The sequence below is a fragment of the Cajanus cajan genome, chromosome 5 (assembly GCF_000230855.2).
Source record: "Cajanus cajan strain Asha chromosome 5, NIPB_CcT2T_4, whole genome shotgun sequence".
NCBI lineage: Eukaryota > Viridiplantae > Streptophyta > Magnoliopsida > Fabales > Fabaceae > Cajanus > Cajanus cajan.
The window spans coordinates 19129921-19156707 of NC_138521.1; the positions used below are offsets into that span (position 1 = coordinate 19129921).

The 26787-nt window shown below is 35.7% G+C and overlaps 1 protein-coding gene across 2 annotated transcripts; it reads right to left on the reverse strand.

Annotated features, from left to right (window-relative positions):
- Positions 1-2588: 2588 nt before the first annotated feature.
- On the reverse strand, positions 2589-26787 carry RRC1 (RNA recognition motif (RRM)-containing protein). 2 transcript variants are annotated; one of them, XM_083075058.1, is made up of 19 exons: positions 26628-26787; positions 26341-26442; positions 25792-25887; positions 25566-25701; positions 25333-25378; positions 17727-17787; positions 17485-17637; positions 16628-16744; positions 16370-16535; positions 15243-15355; positions 14387-14458; positions 8178-8399; positions 7933-7991; positions 7265-7349; positions 7017-7154; positions 5534-5758; positions 4643-5445; positions 4191-4357; positions 2589-3344 (listed from the first exon to the last, which is right to left on the reverse strand). In XM_083075058.1, the coding sequence occupies exons 3-19, from the start codon at positions 25864-25866 to the stop codon at positions 3052-3054; spliced, it is 2931 nt and encodes a 976-aa protein (XP_082931184.1). In that variant the 5' UTR covers positions 25867-25887; positions 26341-26442; positions 26628-26787; the 3' UTR covers positions 2589-3051. The 2 variants fall into 2 exon arrangements, with proteins under 2 accessions (XP_082931184.1, XP_082931185.1); XM_083075059.1 differs by lacking the exons at positions 25333-25378; positions 25792-25887; positions 26341-26442; positions 26628-26787 and having other exon boundaries at positions 25566-25703.

The window sequence follows — 26787 nt, forward strand, 5'->3', positions numbered from 1 at the left end:
TTATCGGATATCAGATATACTTGTACCCGTACCCAAGGACGGAGCCAAGGGGGGACCTACGGGTGCCACGGCCCCCCCAACAATTTTAATTTTTTTTTATATTTTTTTTTATATGCTTTTGATACTTTAATTTTCATTTATTATAAATTATATATTATTTATTCTCGGCCCCCCAGTATTGAAATCCTGGCTCCGTCCCTGGCCGTACCCATATCTGTAAAAAAAAAATTTGCAAAACAATACACAAAATTTTTAAATTATTTTTTTATTATGTTACAATTATAATTAGGTTATTTCTCTATCCCATATTTTAATAAAAAGACTTATAAATAATTAAATAACTATAAATGTTTCACATTATAATAAATAATCACACATAATAAATATTAAAATTCTTTAACACATTTAAATCGGGGGTGGGTATTAAACCGAAGATGAAGACGAGGATAGGTACGTGGCGAGTAAATATATACTCGTACTCGTACCCGATTTAATATATTGAATTTTACTCGTACCCGTATCTGATCAAACTAGGTATTCCCCATCAAAGTCCAAACGAGTTTAGATATTATCCACGAGTATGAGTTTATTTGTCATCCGTATTGTGCACCCTTTCACTTGTCTTAATATGATAATAATAAATGAGATTTTTCTGGACAATCATAAATCACCGGAAAGAATGGTCCACCCTAACATGAGTTTTAATAATAATAATAATAATTTATGTAAGTGTAACCCTTATTATTAAATGAGATTTTTTTTACTTGGAAAGTTTTAGATTAAATATAAAAAGAAAAAATTAAAGGTGTCACTTGGTATGAGTTTTTACATAGTTAATTCTCTTTTTTATGAAATTTTATGAATTCTTAAAACATTCAATTTTTTTTAGAGTTAATAGACCGGTCAAAATAGATCAGTCACACAATCGAATTCAATTTTAAAATAAATTTAAATATATTTTTAAGTTATCAAATTTAAGATATATTTATTTTTAATCTCTTAAATTTTAAATTACTTTTTTTAATTTTGTAACTTTTAAAAATTTTGAATTAATTTCTCATGTCATCAATAATGTATCTAAAAGTGACAAATTGAGATGATTATGCAACATCAATTAACTCTAATATGATATTTTTACTATTAAAAATACTAATAAATAGATTTTATATGATAATATTTGACAGATTTTCTAACAAAATTTAAATATAAGAATTAAAATGAGATTTTTAAAAATTTCAAAACTAAAAAAATCAAATTTAAATTTAAGAGAATAAAAACTCATTTTCCTTAAATTTGAAAGATAAAATCATATTTAAAGCTTTAAAATATTTTATAAGACTAAGGTTACAATGGGAGCGTTACATCAAATTATGTCTTCAACAGTTGGAACAGTTTGACATCCATTAGATCTATATATGTTCAAACAGATGGCTTTCTTTAGTCTTTTTGTCTATCCTATTTTCCCAATTTGCCTGACCTCTTCTGCTCACACTCTCCCTTCTTCCACGAGACATGGCCTTCCTTCTCCCTCCCCTTTCGACAAAGATGTTGACACTGAACAAAATAACACGCAATGGAAATAGGGAAGTGTTGACAACAAATAAAAAGTGGGCGTGCTCTCAACAATTTGAAACGTCTCGCAATGATAATTATTTCTCTATTTCCAGTTGTCTTCATTTTTTGCACTGTGTTGGTGGCTTGTTTTATGTTTGCATATTTGGGTTGGGCAGAAAAAGGTGGGTTGATGGTTATGATGGGAGAAAGAAGTGTAGTGTCTGGATCGTGTGAAACTATGTTGTTGATGATTCAATTGATGAAAAAAAGAACGAGAGATTTTCAACAAAAAATGTGGACGAGAAGCAATAAAGACGATGGACCATTGGTATTTAATGAGTTTGAACAGTCTTACTTGCTTCAAAGTAATATTATAATAGAGTGATCGATTATTTTAAAGGAAAAGAATTTGTTTTCTAATACAGATAATCAATTTTTGCATTGATAAAAGTAACCAATTACATTAGAGAGAAATCGATTACTCTAATGAAAAATTTCAAATTCACTTGATTCTTATAAAAGGAATCCTTTTTTACTCAATTATTATGCACAAAGATGATTACGCATTTTTAGTGTATTGGGGGTAATATAATTTTGAACCAAAACGACTCAACACAGTAACACGCGGTATTCAGTTTAGGCTTTGTACTTGATATCAGTATATCCAACGTGTTACTTTGATAATCACTAAAACATACTTTTCCCCATCCGATAGCAAGTCGGGTAAATAAATGCTTTTAATATCAATAATTTTCAATCTTAAGAAAGGTTTGTTCTACAGTAGAGATCAGTTCAATCAAACTCAACCACGAGTTTTTAAACAATTAAAACTTGATTAATTAAAAACATGCAAGAGGCAGTTTCAATACATCCAACCTCGTTAGAGTCACTGAGCTGTGTACCTGAACAAGGGAAAAAAAATATTTATATTAGCAAGAAAAAAATACCAATGTATGAAATACGTCCTATAGGTAATAATTATGTATCATTATGCAATATTGATTTTATCAAATAACTAGCGTAGGAATTCAAAATTCGTCCACAATACTAATATGTATCATTATGCAATGAACGATCACATCCAAAATGTTTTAAACTACACCTTACCCAGTACGCACGCACAAACACCAGACATATATATAGTCAGCCGAATCTCCCTGTTTTTATCCCAATAATTAGTAGACAGAACCCTCTTGATTCAATATGCATTGTGCAGCAACAAGCACTAATTCACGGGCAAAATTAACGAGATTTAAAATCTTAAAATTACATAAGTTAAAATTATGGGGGGTATCAAGAACCAGTTACTACTCGACACTTCAAAAGATTGTCCACAGTAACAATTTCCTGGCAGACGTTTCATTCCTATCTCCAAACAGGTATCACATTGCCAATATCCCCCTATGAAGACAAAAAGCCAACTGTCCTCCAGACTCTTGCAAGCCAATCTGCAAATCATCAAGGTAACAGATCTGTGTTGAAACACCTGAAAGGTTCTTATTTGGTTCTTCTTCTCCTGTCTCTGTCCCTATCCCTATCCCTATCCCTGCCTCTATCCTTATCATGATCATCCCTCTCTCTGCTTCCACTCTTTTCCCGATGCCGGTCCCTTCCTCGATCATTATCAAAATCATAACTTCTATCTCTTTGTCTGTCTCGGTCCCTTTCTAAATCATGTTCTCTATCTCTGTCTTTGCCTGATGATTTTGGCTGTGGACTACCACTTGGACTTCGGCTACGGTGTCGTTTCCTTGAAACATCATGCCTATCCCTCCTTTCTGAAGTTCTTCCTGCAATTATAAAATAATAAAACAAAATCCTTCACATTCTAAAACTTTTACATCATTTGAAAGCTTGATGCAGGATAATAAAAAGTATCAACACTTGCAGCGATATAATTTCATATTTTCATGACATTTTGAGAGAAATTGGCAGCAAGTGTGGAAAGGGTGAAACAGTTGGAGGAAGGAATTAAAAACAGAAATGTATGAAAGCATGCATACGACAACAGTTATGCCTAGATACACTCTGGATTTCACTCCATGCTTCTGATTCCTTCTTTTTTACTCCTATCAAACCACATTTCTGCACATCTACTGACTGAAAATTATAACAATTATGTGTCCTCTTTGTTTCATAGAGGAGTGGATCAAGAATTTGAAACTGGGCTGACACCAGGAAGCACCAAAGCCATTAAATCTAACAAAGTTAGACCAGGTTGGCCATCCTCACTTAAAATGAAAATGAACACCATTGAATACTAATCATCAAATCACATCTCACTCAAAAAGCAACTCCAAAGGTACCATCTCAAATAGGCAATAACATCATCACATGCAACTACAGTAGGTTACCGTCACTGAGGTCAAGTAAGAAATATAAATAACATCCAAGCTTATAATGATTAACATTGTTTAGTTTCTAGCATGATTGCAGAATATTATATGTACTTAAGCAGATGACTGTCAATGTTATTTAATTTTCTAGACAATTGTAAGATAATTAAAATGCAATATCACATCTAAACCAATGTGTAACAAGGCATTTGAAATTTCAAATTTCAAAATATCATTGGGATGTCAGTAAATGCTAAATCAATTGCTTCTGCATCACTTTCAGAAATAGAAAGAACTCACTATTGCCTTGACCATCTTCACCGGAATCTGATAACCCATACTCCGCTTGCAGCCGTTTCCTATGTGACTGAACTTTCTTCTCAATTTCCTCCAAATTTTTAATCCCCCTTTCTTCAAGAGACTCACGGTATTCAATTAAAGCAACCTCCAAGCGTCTCAGCTTTTGCCTGTACACCATTTCATGGTAAGCCCCATAAGAAAAAACAGATTTAACATAAACCTTTAATTAGCTGTACCCTCCCTGTCCTCACCCCCAAAAAGAGATAATAGATTTGAATAACTTTCAGCGATAGAAAGTTAAAACCACAATCAAATATAAAAAGAAACACAAAAAGAATAATCAAAAGTAGGTTGTGTATAAAGGAAGAACAAAAAGACATGATCTACTAGTCATACTATCAACTACTGAAAGAATGAAAGAGAGATCAATTAAGGCAAAATATAATACAAACCTCTGCTCTTCATTCATTCCACTGTCAGCATGAGCAGGAAAACTTGTATCAGCTGCAGATTCTGATTCATCAGCTTTAATAAGACCTTCACCCGCATTCTCACTACCAGAAGATGAGTAGCTTAAGCCGAGATTTTTTCCACTTCTCTTTTGTTCATCATCACTCTCATCATCCTCTCGAGCCCATTTAGAGGCTGGCAAAACTGGATCATTCTTCTCCTTTTTTGTGAAGGCTTTAAGTTCAGGCTGTGGAATAGGAAGGGTTGAGGCTAAAGATACAGAACTTCTTCCCTGAGACTGCAAATCTTCATCCCCATAATGGCTCCATGCAGATAGTCCTACTGGTTCAGGTTCTGCACTTGTTTCTCGCCGATTACTTGAATATTTCCCAGAACTCCCTTGGTTGTGGGCATATTTCAATTCGTCATCTAGCTCATAACCTCTTTGCTTTTCTGCCTCTTCAAGGCTTAGCAACCGGGCAACCATCATTTCTCTACCACCAACAAGTGACAATCCATTGTGTCGGCACCGTCTTTCCAGCTCAGCAAGAGGAAGATTCATTAGCTCCTTCATTGCAGCCCCTCGACCCATTGCCAATGCAGCATCTTGGTTGGTCTTGCCACCAATAACTGTATCATCAGAAGTGGTCTTCTGCTCAATCTCAGGTGCATCACCACATATGGAATGGAATGGAGTTACACCAGAGTTCCCAGGTCGAAGGAAAGTGGCTCTTAAGCCATTCACATAAGCATCTGAAAAGAGAAACCAGTCGGCCCACACTTGTAAAACTTTCATCACTCTTTCCTGGAACATTTCAAACAAAGATCACCAAACAGAATAAGAAAGAATAATAAGAAATTATAACAAGGCAATCTATTATTGTTCAGCCTACCTTTAGGGCTTCAGCAGTAATACGCCCCATAATGCTACGATACAGGTCATTAAAACTCTCCATTATGTCTGGTAATGTTGCTTCAAACTTTGTGCGATATGCTGATGCATTTCTTACAGGAGCACTACTATTATGAAGAATATCAGAGACAAGCATAAGTCTTGCAATTTTAGTCGGAATAGGGGTTTCTTTAAGCGTCAAGGATTCAGTCAAAACTTCAACTATCTGCAGTTAAGAGTAGATATGATTAAGGAAGCATCCTCCAAAACATACAAAATGAAAGATAGCATGAGAATGATAATAGCAGACAAGTCTGCATATTTTTTCTTCTGTTTATGAAATCAGGTAATTTGTTTTATTCATCAGATTAGCTTAAATTTTATGGTAAACAATGCATACATGGCATTCCAATGTTATCCTAACTGTATGAGCCATGTGAGCTTATTTTAAGCATAGGCTGAGGATATTTTAGTTCAATGGTACATATAAAATATAGCTCCAGGGATTCTCAGGCCAAACCCATGTCAGCTATGGCATTTAGCTGAGCCTGAGCTAAAAAACCCACTGTAGTTAGCTAGCAATATGATGCCAGGATAAATTAAGAAATACTATAGGACCAGGGGGAAACAAATACAAATCCTAATATCATACTTTGGAGAAATGTAATAGCTCAACTAGCAAAGCTGCAGTATATTACAATTTTTTTCATTGCAAGTCATTAGTAATTTTTTGTTCAGGACTTTGGGTCTTTCAGTTTTGCATCAGCTTAGTTATAGGATTTTATTAATGGGTTGTTATTTTAAATTTGGACCTTGGTAGTCCTACATAATGTATAACCTGCGAATTCAACTTCCAATCATTTTTGTTCTCCCTTCCCTTAACCAGGCCCAGTTACCCTACCAAAGCCACAAGCCTAAAGTCTTTTCTTCCTTCAAACTACCCTTGGAAAACCAAAGTTACTATTCATGGTGTTGATCGTCCAAATTTTCTGTTTGTGGGTATTGTTCATAGCCAAGGCATCACCTTGAAGGAACATCAAGGTCAGGCCATGAACCAAGCCTTAGGCAAAACGCTGGGTTGAACTCAACAATAATTTTGTTTAAGTTGAAGAGAACTTGTTAAAAGAATGTACCATATTATTTAAAAATTAATACGTTCCAACAAAATTTGAGCAAAGATCAATTCCAGATAACTTTAGTATCTTTTATTAGAGTACAAAGTTGTGTAAATAGATTGAATAATTCGTAACGAGATCTGCTGGGGTAAAGCCCAAGGAATCACCATAAGGCTGTCTATGCCCAGTACTTGGATTTGAGCTAAAGTCCATCAAACCAAAAAGTGTTAGGCTTACAAGAACAGAATAATAGATGATTTCAAAAACGGACAAAGTAAGCAAAAGGGCTAAAATGGATAAGTTGAATATAATTTTATTGACTGAAACCAAGCAATGTTGATTATACTGTGGTGAAGATAACAATACTACCTCCCCAGCTGCATCAGCATTATCTAAAGAAAACCCCATAGCCTCTTTTATCTGGCTTCTCTCTAATGTTAAAGCACGCAGCATATCTTCAAACTCATCCCTCTGTGCATCAGTCAGTGTTCTTTCAGGCTCTACACGCTGCAATATATTTGATCCAAACAAGGAAAGTTAAAAAAGCGAGTAGATCATGAGAGACAGGGTAGAGAAATTGCGTTCATCCTGATTGAAAATACAACAAAAAAAAGTACCCTGCTTCTTCCTCCAGCATGTGTCGAACCAGCCTCCTTTTCATGTTCTGGACTTTTTGATGTTGGTAATTGGGGAGGAATCCATCTGGAGAAAGAAAAATATATTTGTCTAGATAATACTTATTTCTAATGACACATCCAGTTCAAAGACAACAAACAAAACAATTGATAGAACAACAATTGATTAAAGTAATAAAATATAATATTGAACATTAAAAACACATAATACAACAAAGTTGTTGTTCCAGAGTAAAAGTCTCTTATCACATAATAAAGCAACACACTTGCTGTCCCAGAGACAATGGTTTCCTACAAAAAGAATTCTCAATCACAAATTACAAATAACTTCCCACTGCCTAATTACACAACCTACAATCAGATATATACTCCTAATACATAACTACCAACCATTATTTTCTAAACATAACTATCCTCCTACAGATTCTAATAAATAACTAAAAGTAGTTATTTTCTATATATAATTGTCACCCTGGAGTTTTTAATATAAATATGACTTTTAAGGCAATTATTTTCTACACAACTGCCCAACTAATAGTTCCTATCAACAATCCACCAATTCTCTTTATTCCTTTTACCTTTTCTAATTGTTGGCAATAAATAATAATGAACAACATACTCCCTAAAAAGGAAAATAATGATTACAGTACCTTCCACTACCCGTTATCATGATGAAAGGTTCAGTCCTCCATCTTTGAAGAGTATCACCCTGTATTGCAGGCAAAATAACACATTTTCAATCAACGATTCTAAAACATCTATGTTAAACCATTATGTCAATTTCCTTTTATGGATTCTTTAATGTTAATATATTGCCACAGTACTTGAGCATTTTGTTTAATCAACACATTGCCAAAAGGTAAATGGCATACTCACGAACAGGAAATTGTTGTACCTGGGCAAATGAGTAGAGTCTCCAAACGTAGTAGGTATGTTCCTTTGAGCCAAGAACAAACAAGAAGTTGAAAAGTGGATTGCCACGACCCCTCTCCATAATAGCTTGTTCGAAAGCACATCCACCATCCAGGACATACAAAGCCATTGTATCAATTACATGCCTTAGATGTTCATCCTCGGGAGGTGTAACCATTATATCAGGAACATTAGGAGTTAGAACCTACCAATGAATTCGGAATATTACGGGTAAGAACCATAAAGTAATTGTACATCTAGTATTTTGTATTGTTATAAAGGCTAAAGCTAAAAGGATAAAAAGCAGAAAAACAAAGATGAAGAACCATGCAACAGAGCAAGTCAATCACATTAAAGATCTAACAAAGACACTTATGAGAGAGAGAGATATGAGAGAGAGTTTTAGAGAATTCAGTGAATTGTATTATTGATGAATGAAAAGATAAAAGCAAAGATTACAATAAGCGTATATATAAACATAACCAACTTCTAACTAACTATGACAGTTAACTAACTTCAATACACTTAATAAAGGTGTTTATTATTCTATTCTCTAATATACCCCCCACAAGCTCAAGGGGGATGAAAGATAGTGGACGAGTCAGTCACATTGAGCTTGGACCTAAGAAACATAAACCTCTTGGGTGACAGAGCTTTAGTTAAAACATCTGCATATTGATGTTGAGCAGGTATGTGGGAGACAATAAGAGCTTTGCTTAACACCTTCTCTCGAACAAAAAAGATGTCAAGTTCCATATGCTTAGACCTTGAGTGTAGGACAGGATTGTGAGATAAAGAAACAGTACTTTGATTGTCACAAAGTACTTTGGGAGTATTAAATTTGACGTGCAATTCCTTTAGAAGGGATTGAAGCCATAAAACTTCCGTAACAGCTTGAGCCAAGGCTCTGTATTCAGCTTCAGTACTTGACCGTGCAACAAGTAGTTGCTTCTTTGACCACCAAGATACAAGATTAGGACCAAGATAAATGCACGCAGCTGAGGTAGATCGTCTATCATTAGGATCAGCTGCCCAGTCAGCATCAGTGAATGCAGTGAGATTAAAAGAATTAGTAGATGTAGCAGGTGTGAACAGCAGACCATGACCAAGAGTGCCTTTGAGATATCTAAGTATCCGTTTAACCACTTTCCAATGCTCCTCCATTGGTAAGCACATAAACTGACTTACTTTATTAACACTAAAAGCAATTTCTGGCCTTGTAATTGTGGCATATTGCAGAGCACCAACAATGGATCTGTATAAGGTTGGATCATCAAATAAAGTGCCATCCTTAGGGAGTTGTTGACCACCAATCATAGGAGTAGATATTCCTTTACAATCCTCCATTTTAACTCGAGTGAGAAGATCCGTAATATACTTGTCTTGAGATAACAACAGTCCACCTTGAGGAGTAGCTTTAACTTCAATACCCAAAAAATAGTCCAAGGAACCAAGATCCTTGAGAGAAAAATTGGCATGAAGCTCATTAACCAATTTTTGCAACAAGTCTGACGAAGTACCTGTAAGAATGATATCATCTACATAGACTAGCATGTAGACAGTGGCTGTGGACTGAGAGAGAATAAATAGACTTGGATCACATTTGCTTTTGGTAAAACCCAATTGAAGTAAAACAGAGGTCAGTCTGTCAAACCAAGCACGAGGGGCTTGCTTTAGACCATAAAGTGCCTTTTTCAACTTACAAACAAGGGTTTTGTTTCCAGATTGAACAAAACCAGGAGGCTGAGACATATAAATGTCTTCCTCAAGCACTCCATTGAGGAATGCATTGTTAATGTCCAGTTGCCGAAGAGGCCATCGAAAGGAAACTGCCAAAGAGAGAATAGTCCGAATGGTGACTGGTTTTACAACTGGAGAAAAAGTCTCTGAAAAATCAATACCAGGTTGTTGATGGAAACCTTTTGCAACAAGTCTGGCTTTGTATTTGTTGATAGAACCATCGGGATTTTCCTTAATTCGAAAAACCCATTTGCAACCAATGGGTTTCCTTCCAGGAGGGAGATCAACTAAAGTCCATGTTTGATTGTTATGAAGAGCTTTAATTTCAACTTTCATGGCATTTAACCAGTTAGGGTCAGTGAGAGAAAGCTGTCTTTGGTTCTGCGTTAGACAGTAAAAGTGTGGGAGTGATTCGAGGTTGAACAATTCCATTCTTGGAGCGAGTAATCATTGGATGAACATTGAGCTGCCTGGCAGAGGATGAGTTGGAGGGAAGAACAGGAGTAGCAGATGATTGGTGCTGAGAAACTGAAGGTGAAGGTGAAGGTGAGGTAGCAGTACCAGCACTCGAATCAGAATGCAAGGTGTTGAAACTTGAGGAGTCTGAGTTGGGGTTGAATGCAGACTGAGTTGGTGTTGACAAAGAAGGATTGTGAGCACAAATTAAAGAAGGAATTGTTGACACCGAAGTTGCAGGGTTGGTAATTTTGGTCTTGGGAGAAAACAGATCATGATAGGGAAACCGCATTTCATTAAAAATAACATCCTTGCTGATGTAAATTCGGCCAGACTTACTTAAGCACTTATAACCTTTGTGACTAGGAGAGTATCCCAAAAAGACACACTCCTCGGATCTAGGTTGAATTTTGTATTGATTATAAGGTCTAAGTAGGGGAAAACAAGAGCAGCCAAAGATCTTGAGAAATTGGTAATCAGGATTCTTGTGGTAAATCATTTGGTAGGGTGATTGAAAATCAATTGAGGAAGATGGTAACCTATTGATTAGATAGGTAGCAGTCAAGAATGCATGATCCCAAAATTTTAATGGAAGTGAGGCATGATGAATCATAGCTAATCCAAGTTCAACAACATGTCTATGTCTCCTCTCAACCATGCCATTTTGGTGATGAGCATACGGACATGTGAGCCTATGAACAATTCCTTGTTGTTGAAGATAGGAAACCATAGGACGAAATTCACCACCACCATCAGTCTGGACAGATTTCAAAGGATGTTTAAACTGTTTTTCCGCAAGAGCCTTAAAATTCAGAAAATGAGAGAACACATCCGATTTCTTGTGGAGAAGGTAGATCCACATATAACGTGTACACGCATCCACGCATGTTAAAAAATAAGAATAACCACAACTAGATTCTAATGATGCAGGTCCCCAAACATCAAGAAAAACAAGTTCAAGCGGTTTAGAATAGATAGTTGTTGAAGATTGAGATGGAAGTCTATGAGATTTTGCAACACAACATGAATCACAAAAATCAGAATTTTTATTAATAGGAGGAACATGAATATTACAAGATTTTAAAGCTTTAGTTAGTGCATCATGATGAGGATGCCCTAACCGCAAGTGCCATTGTTTGTAAACTGTGGGAACAGCCCCTTTACATGTTTCAGACAGAAAAATACAAGGTTTAGAAACACTGGAAATAGAATTTTCTGGAATATCATCTTTTGGTGATTCACTTTTTGCTAAAGATGGATGAAACCGATAAAGCCCATCTTCACCAAGTTTTCCTTCAAGAAGAGTCTCGTTCAAATCCTGTGATTTGACAACACAATAGTGAGGATAGAATACAAAGTAGACATTATTGTCTTTGGCAAATTTGGAAACACTCATCAGATTTTTGGTTAAATTGGGAACAAGGAGAAGATCTTTTAAGGACAAAAGAGTAGAGGAACGAATAGGGGACCGAAACACATTAGAACCAATTGAGGTAATGGATGTACCTTGGCCATTAGCCATAACAATGTGCTCAGCTCCAGTAAATTGAGCACTTTGAAGTAAATGTTGTGGATCGGGAGTAGCATGGTGTGATGCTCCTGAATCAGGAATCCAAGTTGTGGCTGTGTTCAGGACAGGAACAGGTCGTTGTGAAGAAGAGGCAGAGTTTGAACGAGCTTGCTGAGTGGCAGATGGAGTAGCTTGAAATGCAAAACCAGGTGGTATGAAGCCAGAATTGGGAAAAATCGACCTAAAAGAGCCACCTGATGCATATGTAGGCCACTGTGATGATCCTGGATGTCCAAAAACATTAGGAGATCCAGAAAAAGGTTGAATTCCAGTATTAGGAAGAAAGCCAAAATTGTGAGAGCCATAGCCGGTTTGAGGTCCAAGACCAAAGCCAAAATTCTGAGGAGCATAACCATTTGGAGATCCAAATCCAAAAGAAGTGTAAGGAGAAACATTGGGACCAAATCGTTGATAGCAAGTTGAAGCTTCATGTCCTCTTTTATGACAAATCTGACACTGAATTGATGATCCACGGTTTCTGCCACCACGTGAACCACCACGACCACGTCCTCCATCACGGATTTGACCAGACAAACCCGTATTGTAGCCACCCTGAGAATCAAAAGCTGGGTTCTAAAACATATTCTGCTGAGCGCTTGGCATTTGGGACTGCTGAAATGCCAGATTCGCACTTGGAGTTCCATTGACAGCTGAGGTAGTTTGAGCCAGATTTATTGTCAAAGGTTCTTGAATTACAGATGTTTTGACTTGTTCCAACCGCGCTTCTTGAGCAAGGATCATAGTTTCAATTTCACCAGGGGAGAGGGCATCATCACGACTGACAAACGCTGTGATTGTGGAGATTAACGAATCATAGTCACTTGGAAGACCTCCAAGAATGCATTCAGCATGCTCTCTGGGAGAAACAGGACTTCCAATTGAGGCAAGAATTTCAACTATAGTGCTTATTCGAAGGAGATACTCAGAACAGGTCCTGGTACCTTTCTTGATGGTACGAAGTTCAAGTCGGAGCTGTGTGGCTTTAATTTTGGTGAGAGAGTGAAAATGCTGAAACACCATATCCCAAACCTGGTATGAATGACGACAGGAGACCACTCTTGCTTGAATGGAATCAGACAGGGTAGTCAAAAGCCAAGAGAATAGAAGAGAGTCCTTGCGATCCCACGTGGTGTATTCAGGGTTAACATTATTTGCATCACGGTCTTCACTGGTGAGGAATTTCATCGGAATTTTCGGATTAACAACAAACCGCTCAAGGTCATGAGCACGAATTACAGCCGTGACCTGTTGCTGCCAGGTCATGAAATTTTTCTCATCAAGTTTACAGGTTACACTTTGAGAAAAAGTGTGCGAGACAGTTGAGGAAGCCTGAGTAGAAGCGGAAGCCATTGAACAAACGAAACAGAGATGGAGACAAACGCGCAAGAATCTTCAAGAATCAACAAAGAACAGAGACGACGAAGAGAGCAAAAGAGACGCTACGAACCAGAAAATATCACAATAGAAGTTTGCGAAATTGAGCAAAAACAGCGAACACTAAACCAGCCAAACGCGACACGATCAAGCAAGAACGGCACAATCAGAACAAGGAATCAGCCAAACACGACGAAAGAGCGTCAAAGAAACGATTCCGAACACAGAAAAAGAAGACGACACAAACGCCCAAGGTTTGCCGTCAGAAACGATGAACTAACAAAAAAAATTGCAATCAATTGCAGTCGTAGCGCGATGCGGAAGCAGGTACGAAGAACAACAAATCGTCGTATGTAAGAAGACTATACAGTAGAGTCGAGGACAAAGAAGAAGAAGAAAAATACTTCCCGGACCCTAGCTCACGATGATACCATATGAGAGAGAGAGATATGAGAGAGAGTTTTAGAGAATTCAGTGAATTGTATTATTGATGAATGAAAAGATAAAAGCAAAGATTACAATAAGCGTATATATAAACATAACCAACTTCTAACTAACTATGACAGTTAACTAACTTCAATACACTTAATAAAGGTGTTTATTATTCTATTCTCTAATAACACTCCCCTAAAATGACCATCAGAGCACCAAAAACAAGCTAAAAAAATCTACACTATCCCAAATGAAATCAAAAAAAGACTTCCTGCAAGAGAAATTTCTAACATTTCTATCCAGACATATACACCAAAGCACCCCAAAATGAGAGTAACACCAAAACACTTCGGTGCTTTAGGTCTTGGAGTTTTGGTTTCTGTCATCTGGCACTAAGATTATTTATCCATGAAAAAACAAGGCAAATGATGATACTTAACATTAAAAACAGAAAGATAAAATATACATGTTCCAAAAGAAATAATCGCAATGAACACATCAAATTATTGTTTAACATACAATTACAAACTTAATAATGATTTTTGTTTTTAATCCCTGCATCACACTACAATAAGTTATAGACTTAAAGAAATCAAGACAATCTAAAACTGAGAATTTACCAGTTCAGAATTCTGATTAGGCACAGATGTTACTGGTGGACCTGACGGACCAGACAAGATCACAGTACTACCCTGCAAATAAAAACAAGTAAAACATTTTTACATCTAATGAAAAAGGGAAGCCTTGTGCCATTAAGTTCCCACTATGCATGTTATAAAGGGAAGAGCTGAATACACTGGCTGAGCTTTATATAGGCAAACTTGCTTTTGGAAGATAGTGTACAGATATTTTAATGTTAAAAAAAATCAAGATATTTATCCTTCTGAATATTTTATCATAACATATTGGAAGGGGGGTGTAAAAACATGGCTAAGTTCCTTTACTTCGAGTTTTTTATTTTGGTGGGAAGGACAGCCAGGGGAAGGGGGGTTTACAAAATAATTCGAGTTTAAAACTTGACTTTAGGAATTATTTTGGATGACTGGAGTAATTACAATGATGAAACAAATAAAAACTCGGAAGTGTTTACTCATTTTACATTAAACAACCACCTGAATGGTAACTGTTCTCAGAAATTCTTCATATTAAGTGTGTGTTTGATTGTGTTTTATTTTTTAAAACCTATTATACAAAATAATTTTCAAAATCCAATATTTATATAGTAGGGGGAGAAGATGTAACAAAGCAAAGAAGAATGTAAATAATAGAAAACTGAAAATAGAAAAGCAAAAGAAATGTAAAATGTTCTGATTTTTTATTTTAAAAAGTGAAAAGGAGATTAGTTTTAAAAACAGTTTTTGGAAACTACTCTTATCAAACAAGATTTTTGTATCAGTTTTAAAAAATAGAAACAGTTTTGAAAATAGAAAACAGACCCTAACTATTTTTTCTTTTCCAACAAGTTAACAGTAATACCTCCTTACTCCTGATAGCCATATGCCCTGGTGGAGGTGCAGGTAGTGCTTGCGATGGGAGGGCAACAGACTTTCCCCATCCAATTTTCAATTCATACTCATAAACCACAACTCCTGCACAAATATTTGTTCTCAGCATTGTGCTAACATATTTTTAGAAGCAAAAACTAGATGATTATACATGCTTAAAACATAGTTGATATTTACATATATGAAAAGCAATCATTGACCGAGTTCCTAACAAATTAAGAGTTATCATTATTATCGTAACAGATGTTAACTATCCATGCTTTAAAATTAAATAAGAAATCAAAACAAACCTCAATTAGATATAATATAACATTACAACCAGTTATAATAGCAAAATACAGGATAAGTTTGGCATGAGTGCTAGCAATTCAGACCAAATGTCCACCTAGGTCAGGTGTACCTGAATAATGACACCTTGCATGAACCCGAGGTAGGTGTAGTATTCACCCTTGTTGTCTACCTATATGGCTATGATGATTTTGGCCTACTCTCTATCACTCCCCCTAACCCCCTCCCAAATTACAAGGTAAATGATACAACACAACGTTTATCTCCACTAAATTCTAACCAATCTAATATGACATTCTACAGCACATTTTGTAGTCCAATAGCAAGATAGCATCTCTAATTCCTAGCACTGCATAAAAATGTACCAAAAACTCTTCAAGCCAAAACTTCTCTTAATTCTTAAAATAATATCAACCATCACATCCTCAGCAATTCAATATTAATAAATAATAAAATATATAAAAATATATATATATATCCACATTGCTAAAACTATACAACTCCCCCTGCCTGCCTCCAGTAAGTGAATATAACACACAAATGACACAATACTGTAACAATACCCCTGCAGACAATTGAGTTATATGCCTACCAAACACAAACTATGCAGAATTATGGACAGATGAAAATATGTAGATCTTTTGAATATATCATTTGAAGAGAATTAATATGAATTTGATATTCAAATTTTTAGTAATTTAACATAGCAGCGTGGAAGCAAACCAGCAACAATATACACAATAAAAAGAAATATAAAGGTCATTCTCTTTAAGATCTCATTTTCTGATTTTATACAGATATACAACAGACCTTGCATTTCATCTTTTGCTGCCTGTCCATCAGCTCTGTTCATGAAAGCTACAAAGCCACAATTTCTTTGCCGCCTTCGCTCTTCCTCTGTCCTTGGCCACATAATCTTCACACTAGCAATAGGTCCAAATCTCCCAAAAGTACGGAGAAGGAAATTTTCATCAACCTACAATTATAAAACTGCCATGATGAGACTAGCATGTCCTTAATTCTCAAAGAACAACAAAGCCCGTTATTTACTGAGGGGGATGCTCAAACCTTGGGTGAGAGATTTCCGACATAAAGATTTGTAGTTTGGGGATCACCATCATCAAATGATCCTGGAAGTTTCCCACTTGGGTCAAAGTCATCAGGCAGCTCATCAAAGCGACTGGACTGTTTAAGGGTAAAAACTATCAGTGGAACTGCTTCATAAATTTATTGGGCACAAGAAATAAAATAAAATTCTAAGAATCGGCACATACTGATAATTGTTTTCATCATGTAACTTATAAAATACATAGGGTAATATATGCCATGCATAAAAATAAAAACAGGCAAAAGAAATCAAAGCATAAGGAAGATAAAACCAAGATTCTATGGTAGTTTATCTTATACTTAGGAGATTTACCTGAGGAGAAACTGAGGAAAAGTGAGATTTTAACAGAAGGAAATTCGGTATAATTTTGAAGTGTTCTGGTTCCATAGATACAAAGTGAAACACAATATGTATTCAGATTAAAACTCTGAATATATAAGGAACTGTGTAGAAGATACTGTTACAACTGAATCAGTACTTTTATAACAGATTAAACGAGGATGGTAACAGAACTAGGCAATTAGATAGTAGATGATCTGTTGTTTTAGTTAATAAATGTCAGCTACCAGACTAATACATGCTACAGTACAGAACACATTAATATGCTACAGCACTACAGTATACAACCACACATTAATGCACTATAATATAAAGTTAGCATGCATATGTACTGTTAACCTTTAGTCTTACCCAACAGCATTTCACAATAACACCAAAGACAAATCAACAAACAATAAAAAAGTCCTATGCATTTAAAGAAAGAGAGACCCAAAATCCAACTACCACCAAGAGCAGCATGTTAACAGGAAAAACTTACAGTGGAATGGTCTGCATGACGCCCATCACGCCAATGTTCGCGTTCTTGATTTCGCTTCTCCCTCATCTCTTGCTCATGCTTTAGCTCCTCCATAAAATGATCAATGTTTCTTGACTTCCCTTTCTCTTTCTCCTTTGGCTTTTCCTCCTCTTTCTACAAATTACAACAAACAACCATTATATGTGGATACATCAGAACTGGAAAATAAAATCAGAGGTCAAAGATTCAATTGAGATACAGACTTTCCTTTCAGATTCTTTCCCCTTGGTTGCCATTGGAGGTGGAATAAAAGATGGTACATACCTGCAAAGAAAAATAAATGATAAACTTCCATATTAATTCACTAAAAAATATTTGAACTAAATAAAAGTATTGAGAATTATTGGATCCATCATTTTCAAAGCACTCCCTCAACGGGGTACTTTACATCTAATTAGTAACTTCAGGAATTACCACTGGATACTCCAGCAAAATCTTTCATAATACACTAAGTTCACATCTCAACTAATATTCACAATTTGCAAAGCTTAACTGTAAATTCAAATTACTGACATAGAACAAATATTTTATTCATAAGACAAAAAGCTTGAGGGAGCAGAACACCATACACAAGGACCATCACAAAGCAGAACCTACACACAGGGAACTACAGGCAATCCCCCTTAATTCAGCAAAAGACACCCTCCCCTCAACATCCATCAAACAATAAGGGAAACAATTGTCAATTATTAAGAAATGAGGAAAGAACTAACAAGTTATTCTTACTTAACTGGTTGCTTTTATGGAACCTAATATCACTAAAATTCATAATTGAATACATTTTTTCTATGAAAGCAATGGCTTTGGTTCAAATAAACTGTGTCCTCAGGACAACTCATCTCAGTAATCCAGTTATTCTGGAATGGGGCATACTGAGTTGCCACATAAAAAGCACTACACTCAAATGCTAATCAGAAATGTCTCATCACCCATGGTATAACCCTAAAAATGTTAATAATAAAAATAAAACATCTCTATATGCAGTACATTTCTTCAATTTTTTATAAGAGAATAAACCCATTAAGAGGAAAAAAATAAATAAATAAATAGAATCGGGAGGATAAGGAATCCTCATCAGCATAAAATCAAGAAATAAAACAACAAAGAACACAGAAAATCAACCAAGCAAAACTGCCCAATCTCTGCATGTATATGTCAGAGAACCCCATTAAAAAAGGTTGTGCTTTACACTAACAAGATGAGTGCCTTGATGGAAAGCTGACTTAATTGCAGCCACACCTAGCCCACTTCAATTGCAGCCTCTTTGGGTGTTGCCTGCAATCCTCACCTCATAAACCAATTCGGTGGGTCTAAGCCCAAATTCTAAAATAGTATTAGAGTACCCATTGTTGAGCCACATGCATTGCCATGCACCAGGAAAATATCCTAGCCTCCTTATTTGCAGTCACTAGTGGCCTGCTCTAATTGCAGCATCTTTGGGGGCTTCCTCAATTACACACAATCTATTGCCCTATGGAATTCCTTAAATCCACACAAACACACACAAAAAAAAAATATATATATATATATATATATATATATGTATATATATTTCAACTGCTACGTGACATGCACTATTTTCCCAGGATGCTATCTGCCATATGATATAGCAGATTAGGTGTTTAGAGTCTCATCGACTACAAATGACTTAAATAGAGCTTATAAAGCTTGGACAATTCTCACCTCGCAAGTCAAATTAGTGAGGTTGAGTTGGACCCTAAGCCCAAATTCTTAGAAGCCTAATCTTATCCCAAATCAAATGTGCCATATAGACCTAAAGGATGAAATCTACCCTCTAATCATCATAGTCAAAATCAGTCTTACTCATAAGATCATACAATTCTACAATTTCTCTGACTATCATCAATGACATTGATCATGATGCATAACATGTTTTAGAGGGATCAGTAAGATCACACAGTCACACCTTTAGGATTGGCTGGATCATGCAATCACAAATAACTTCTATATTTTGGTTCTCTGCACTCTGTTTTGATTGTTTTGGCATTGTGCTGCTTTCTCTGTTCAGGACTTCTTCAACATATTGAGTTTCATACGAGTCAAATAACTTGCATCTTTTATATTTGAAATTGTTAACTTGTAACTTTAGCTTAAGTTGTGAAATTGCATCTTACACATAGTTGATTTAAGTTTATTTAAATGTTAGTAGTTATTTTAAGATAATTTTCCAGAGTTGCATTATTTTTTATACTTATTCTTAGAATTTGAACTTACAACCTAACTCAAGCTCACAAAACCAGCTTTATTGTGAGGATTGTTCAAGCTTTATAAGCTTTGAGTCATATGTCTAGTCATTGTGGGACTTAACACCACCCTTGAAGCTACAATTAAGGCAACTCCCAAAGAGGTCACAACTAAAGCCAGTTAGGGATGAGCAGAATTAAGGAGACTTTCTAACACATGTATATGTTTAAACATAATTTTGTATTTTAGTAGGATCTCGCAATTGTGTTATCATTACACAAATTACGTGTTCCCTACCCTTTTGATACCAAGCAGGATCTCGATTCTGACTACATTGGCTCCAACTAAATGCATAAACAAGTATTGCCACAAAAACTAGCCTCGCCATTTCTACCAAAGACATAATAAGGATGTGATCAAAAGTGGCTCAAAGACCTATCACACAACATTTATCAAAACGGCCAAATAAGGGGCTCAGATAAACAGGGGAGTGTAAGAACAAATATGGAACCTGTTAGCCAACCCACATAGGGAAAGAGACATATGCAGCTTAGCAACCTGCAATATTTCATTAGCATTAATTTTATTAAGCATCAGAGTCCAAATAAAAGACTTGACGTTAAAGGGAGCTTTGGAGCCCAAAGGGTTTTATCATAAAGGAAGTTATCAAGTTAGCCCTATTCAAGGAATGAGCAACAAATTTTCTGAGTAGTAATGTTGTAGTGGTTCCAATCACTTATCTCTGTTATACGGGATATATTCCCATTTTTTCTTGTAATCAAATATTTGAATTCCTATCAGTTGGTATTGGAGATCCTGGTCCTCAGAAGCCTCAAGATGAAACTAACAGATATGGAGAACAGAATGAAAATGGAGGAGTGGAGGTTAGACAGCATCCAGGCTTCTATCCAGGAGACTATGCAATTACAGATGGAAATGATAGACATAGAAGTTAAAAACAGAAGGGTTGACCCAGAAAGTGGAGGCAGTAATGAAGGGTGAAACAATAGTGACAGATTTGATGGCAAAAAGGAATCAAGAAGACCAGGCGGAAATAAGGGTCTAAAGTGCCTTATTTCACGAGTGAGGATACCTTCGGATGATGATGTTAACTGGATTCCAGAGGCAAAGAAGGTAGTACAAGTGTTTTGTTGCAAAGGAAGGGCATTGAATTGGTTTCAGAGATGAGAACCATGAATGAGGTTGGTTACACCTGAGTTTTGCATGGATTATTGAGGAGGTTTGAGTGCTTCATTAGAAAAACAGTTCAGGGTGTTTTGGGATGAGGTGAAGTTTGAGTAGTTGAATCAATTCAAAGGTTCTCCATTCTTTAATGGCAATGGCTGCAATGGTGAAGGGTAAAAATTGAATGCAGATGATCTTACAGGCATTCAATCCAAAAGAACTGGATTCACATACAACATTGTACGGGTGTTAGGAAAAAAATTTACAGTTCATATATAATAGGGCATGAGGGCTAATAAGTCTTTAACCTCATAAAACCAAAATATTTCCATGCACTTGGCTTAAAATCGGCCCCAAACCCCCATGCTTGAGTTTTGACCACAAGAAAACTTAAATTCAAGTTCACATGGCCATAGATGCATAGCCATAGCCTAGCCTGCAAGGAAGCACAAACACTTCCAACAGAAACTTTGCCCATGTCATACCTATACACATTCAACTTGGACACTTTTCAAAAGCTTCAAATACTTGTAGTTGTATTTTACAGGATTTTACCTCTACGTTTTCAACTTATACCAAATCAGATGGGAATATCACAAAAATTATATCAATTATTCATTCTCACTTTTAAAATATTGATTCTCCTGATTTAAAGTTTGTGTTTTCTGTTAATTTTATATGTATTTTATCCATAGTATTATAGCAATTTAACATCCTATAATTTTAAACCATATCCCCATGTCCTTGTATTATATTTGTTGAATAGAGGAGGATAAATTTAAGACAGAATTGTTGTGTTGAAGAAAATATATTTTGGTACCATGCAATACTTCATACATGTGCACATGTGCACTGCACATACAGACTAAATGGGTACACTATTTCCTAGGCTACGAATAAGTAGGTAGTAGGTACTATAATATAATCATACAATATGACACACTAAATGAATTTAACATGTGATACATGAGAAAGATGAACAGGTGGTAATTCTAACACCACCATAACTCCTCAAGTCAAAGCTTGTTATAAATAAATATAATGCACACACACACACATATATATATATGTTGTGTAAGTCTGTTCACACTCAATCAGTTACAACTATCACTGTCAGAGTTAGTTATCTTTTTGTTAGAGTTGGTTAGAGTTGATGCTATGTAAACAATTGTAAATAAATAGCACCCTTGTACATCACACTCAGATAATCAATAATACCAATTTTCAGTTTGACATTCTATCTTGCCATTCTAACATAGTATCAGAGCAAGGCCACCAATCAACTTTAGACAAGCTGCAATAGCATTGCTTCTCAGAAGAAATTCTGAAACAATTTGGTCTATTTTCTTGACATGGCAAAGCTTGGTTCTGAGTTGCCTCGACCACGCTTTGGTGTGAGAATTGAAGTGGGTATGGATTTTGTTCCATAGCTGATAGGAGTATGTACAACTAATTATGCAAGTCAGAATCGATGCAGTGAGGGAAGATTGCAGCCAAGTACGGAGAAGTTGATCTTGCAATTCCCTAGTTTGATACACAAGGCTAACCAATAACAATAGCTCATGATCTTCATCGTACAGAAACTGAACTGGAATTTCTGGTTGAGCCAATTGATGAACACAATGAGCCTTCAAGATTGTGGCACTACTTGCTGTTTCTATGGCAGGAAGTTCGAATAGCCGAGTTTCTCACTAATCGAATACAAGTAGTTGATTGGAGCAATTATTAGAAGAAGCTTTTCACTGGAGTTTGAGCAATAACCAATAACCCGCAACTATTGGAAAAAGAAAAAAAAACTCAACTCTCACATTGACTAGAAGTGGGGAGAAATTTTCACCTTACAAGCTAATTTTGTAAGGTTAAGTTAGGCTCCAAACCCCTTTTGAAAAATGGTATTAGAGTTGCCATATATTCAATAATAAAAAATAAAAATAAAAATAAAAGGATCAATCAACATTTATGCATGCATCATGTCTAATAATCCTAGGCGTAAAGTAAGGAGAGGTATTGGGAAAAAAATCCAAGATTCGCCTATCCTAGATTATTAAAAATAGATCAACCACCATTTATCCACACACCAAACCCATTAATATTGGATATGAAGGGGTGTATTAGAAAAAATTCAAGTATCACATCTACTAGAAATAAAGTCAACAAAGAATATATAAGTAAAGAGTCCTCAGCTTTCACCTTATAAGATGGTTTTATAAGGTTGAGTTAGGCCTTAAACCATTTTCTTAAGAGCAGCAAATTTGAGACATATATTTATACATATGTATGATATCGACAACACCAAGCATGGATTCCGTGCTATCTCAAAGATGCCAAAGACTTCAAGTTGATCACAGCAAGACTATGATTGGTACAAAGCCAAGGCCAGATTTCATTTGAAACAAAAAAACCAACGGAGCTAGAGCAACTAGAACTCAGACCGGTGGGGCAAGATCAAGTTCAGGACTGAAACTATGACAAAATTTTGTCTGGAACAGAGGATGAGGTCAGACATTTTCCACCCTTCTCCCATTAGCATCTCATTTGTGTGCACCCATTTTAGTCTAGCCCTCAATAAACTTTATATTTACCACAAGAGGTATGCTCCATTTGCACGCACACACAACCTCAAAATCTGTGTGGAAGTTAGCATTCTCCACATTTTTGGTGGAAAAATTATTCATTCTTTTCCAATAAAAATAAATAAAAGATGTTGCAGATATCTATGGTAGTGTTTGCCTGTTTGGTGCAAAGAACATATTGGAACACTATTCTGTAGTTCGTGATTCCACACGTTTAAGGGAAACAAAATGTACCATTTTCTAATACCAAATAGAACCCACATGTTATTTTCCAACCTATTATAACACATCAACCAAAAGCATCCCACGTAAAAACTGGAGATAACATTTTTCCTCTCCAAAAGAATTCATTTCCATCCCTTCACGCCCCCTCCATTTTCAAGCAGATCTTCAGGCCTTGAATCTCTATATGATGGTCAATGACACCAAAAACTTGGGACTTAATTAAATCTAGAAAAGTAATGGAGTATTACAAAATAACTAAGAGGGTTGCCCCATCTCTGTATCTTGTAACTCTTTCTTTCAATGTGGGAGACAGTTTCATAGATGGATGCTCAGAGCATTATTCACTCGCAAACCTCCACAGATGAATTTTCAATTGAATTACCTCTAAGTTTTATATTTCTCTCTACAAAGTATAATTTTTCATTAAATTAGAGAGATATATGCAATAAGCTTCCAAAGAACCACCTATTAGTCTATTACTGTTAATAATAATATAATAATAGACTCGGCTTAATTTGCTTGGTCTCCCACACCAATTCTGTATCCCAAAATAGTTTCATCAAACTTCGATTAAAGCCATCTTCACATTTGAAGAATCTTTCATTCTCTAAGATGGTGGAGAAAATAGAATTGTCTAGTACTCTAGTTCAAAGGCTATCCCTGAATCAATAAGGTGCTAAAGGCACACCTCGCCTGAACCAGGGAGGTGCACCCAAGGTGCCAAAGGAGTGCACCTAACTAAAGGGAAGTGTCTCAACCAACAATAGGCACAGTACCCTTCTAGCACCTCATCTCAAAAGCTTTACACATTAATATAGCAATAAAAAATATAAGTAATATATGTTTTATCTAGATTTAAAAAAACTACAAAACAATTCATAATTGCAAGGAAAATGAAATGAAACTGCAAACAAGATCAACCATTCCACTAAGTTTCGTAATCATAACACCAAAGTTCCTTAACAAGCTACAACAAATTCACTTATATAGTTTTCTGGCATAATGGTTTATCTATTATTCCAATTTCATCAGATGTCCATGAAGCAAAGCAATACTAAAATATTAATTTGATTGGCAGGGATATACTTAAGCAGTTTGCCTTTGACAATTACAAATACATTAACCCAAATTTGACAAATAATTTAATCTTCTCAGTTGTCACAGACAATTCTAATTTTTATATCATCATCAGATAACTAACTAGAATGAGCTTTTGTTTTGGATTTATAAAATGAGATGACCTTCAATGTCATAAGGATTAAGGAATTTAAGTTATTTATCTAAAAAGGTGTTTCTTCTATGCAAATAGATCATGCCACACATTAGGAGAGTTGAAAATACTATAGCTTATGCCTGAAAAATCCAAATGATACCACAATTATAACCCCATCCCCCCCTAAAAAAAATAAAATACATTAATCACATGATCACATAATGTACTAATAAAAAAAATATGCATCACCAAATGTATCATCATAAAAACTAAATTGGAATATTCAATTCATTATGGCTAGAAGAACAGACCTAAATAAAGCTATACCTTAAAGACATGTATTTTCCCTACTTACTGATGCCTGATTAAAGAGCACAGAAACATGGTCAATCAAAAGCATTTATTTACCTACTTCCCTTCTTTGGACCAGATACCCCATCTTTGGACTTTTCACCTGTCATCCGCGAATGAATAAAAAAGGCCCATACTTTTATTAACATTATTATACAAAATAATAGCAAAAAACTATGTATATCCAGAACATGAAAAACATAGATAATCAAGACTTCCAATAGACGAGGCAAAAGGAATATAAGATAAAAGGAGGGGCAAGAAATACAGAATTCATGAGTCATACTAACCCTCAGAATCATCTTTAAATCTATCATTGGGATTAATTGTTCCTCCTCGAACAAAAGTCTTTGACCCGGGTGTAGTATCTCCTTGAAATGACTCTACAAACTCGGCATATAATCGAGCAGTCTCATCTTCTGCTCTCTGTACAAGACAAATTTCAATATGATAATAACCAGAAAGCTTTTTCCAAACTCAAACAATAACTAACTAACTTGGGTATATAAACCCTACCTTCTTCTTTGCCTCTTCCTCTTCTCTGTGCTTCTGGAACGGCGTCTTCTTCCGCGTGATTGAAAACGAGCTCATCCTTGCATTGGCAAATGAAGACTGCCAAAAGAAAATTAAAAAAATCATATCCTCAAGTCAGAAATTCCGTAAAAAATTACAACTTTCGTAACGTCCCTAAATTCTTCACATAAGCATTTCTCATTCTCAAAAACAATTTAGTTCCAATTTCAACTTCACATACAGTCCTCCAAAACAAAGAATTCTAGCACCACAGAAAGGCATAGAAAACACATCCAATATGAATCCCATCAGCTAGTACTCATCCTACAAACATCAAAGGCACAAACATAGACATGCGTTCAGCTATTATAAAAATCGTAAAATGCAGTGCCCACTTTCTCAACTAAGCCACCAAAACTAACACAAATAACCCAAAAGACTCTGGGTCTCATCTCATGTAACCTAACAACAATATATCAAAATCCGCCTCAAAAAGAAATTGAAAATTTGAAAAGCAAGAGATAACAAAGCACAGAGGAAATCCGAAGCAACCTTAACAAAAAGTGAGTGAAAGAGTGAGAGCAGCTAAAAGTTGAATCCAACGACGAATAATGCGTGTTCTTCTTCCCAATCCCAATTAAGTAGAATGAGCCACTGAAGGGAAAACACATCACCGCGTATTATCAAATCAAATAATTATAATTATGAACAATAAATAGAGAATAAAAGGTAATCGAATTGAAACCGGGTTTTGGGGTTTGGTTGTGCATAAAGGAAGGAGAAAGAAAAAGAGGCATGGAATAGACGAAAGAGAAAAGCGGAACCTGAACTCAACTTACATGGGTTTGTTGTTTACTCCTTCCAAAGAGAGTCGGTAGTAGAAACGGAAGGATGCGCAGTAACACTGATAGATTATAAAACAAAGGGCACGCGACAGGGAAGGGTATTGGTATACTGTTTTCTCTTCTATATCGGAGTAAGAACAAAAACAAGGATTTG

Bases quoted from the DNA above. Each gene is read 5' to 3' on its own strand.
- RRC1 (XM_083075058.1), bottom strand. From the start codon at position 25,866: ATGAGCTCGTTTTCAATCACGCGGAAGAAGACGCCGTTCCAGAAGCAC. The intron at 8,400-14,386 runs GTAAATTCTCAG...ATTCATTGGTAG, and splicing joins CTAATCAGAATTCTGAACTG to GTTCTAACTCCTAATGTTCC. The intron at 7,992-8,177 runs GTACAACAATTT...CCTGCAATACAG, and splicing joins GACTCTACTCATTTGCCCAG to GGTGATACTCTTCAAAGATG.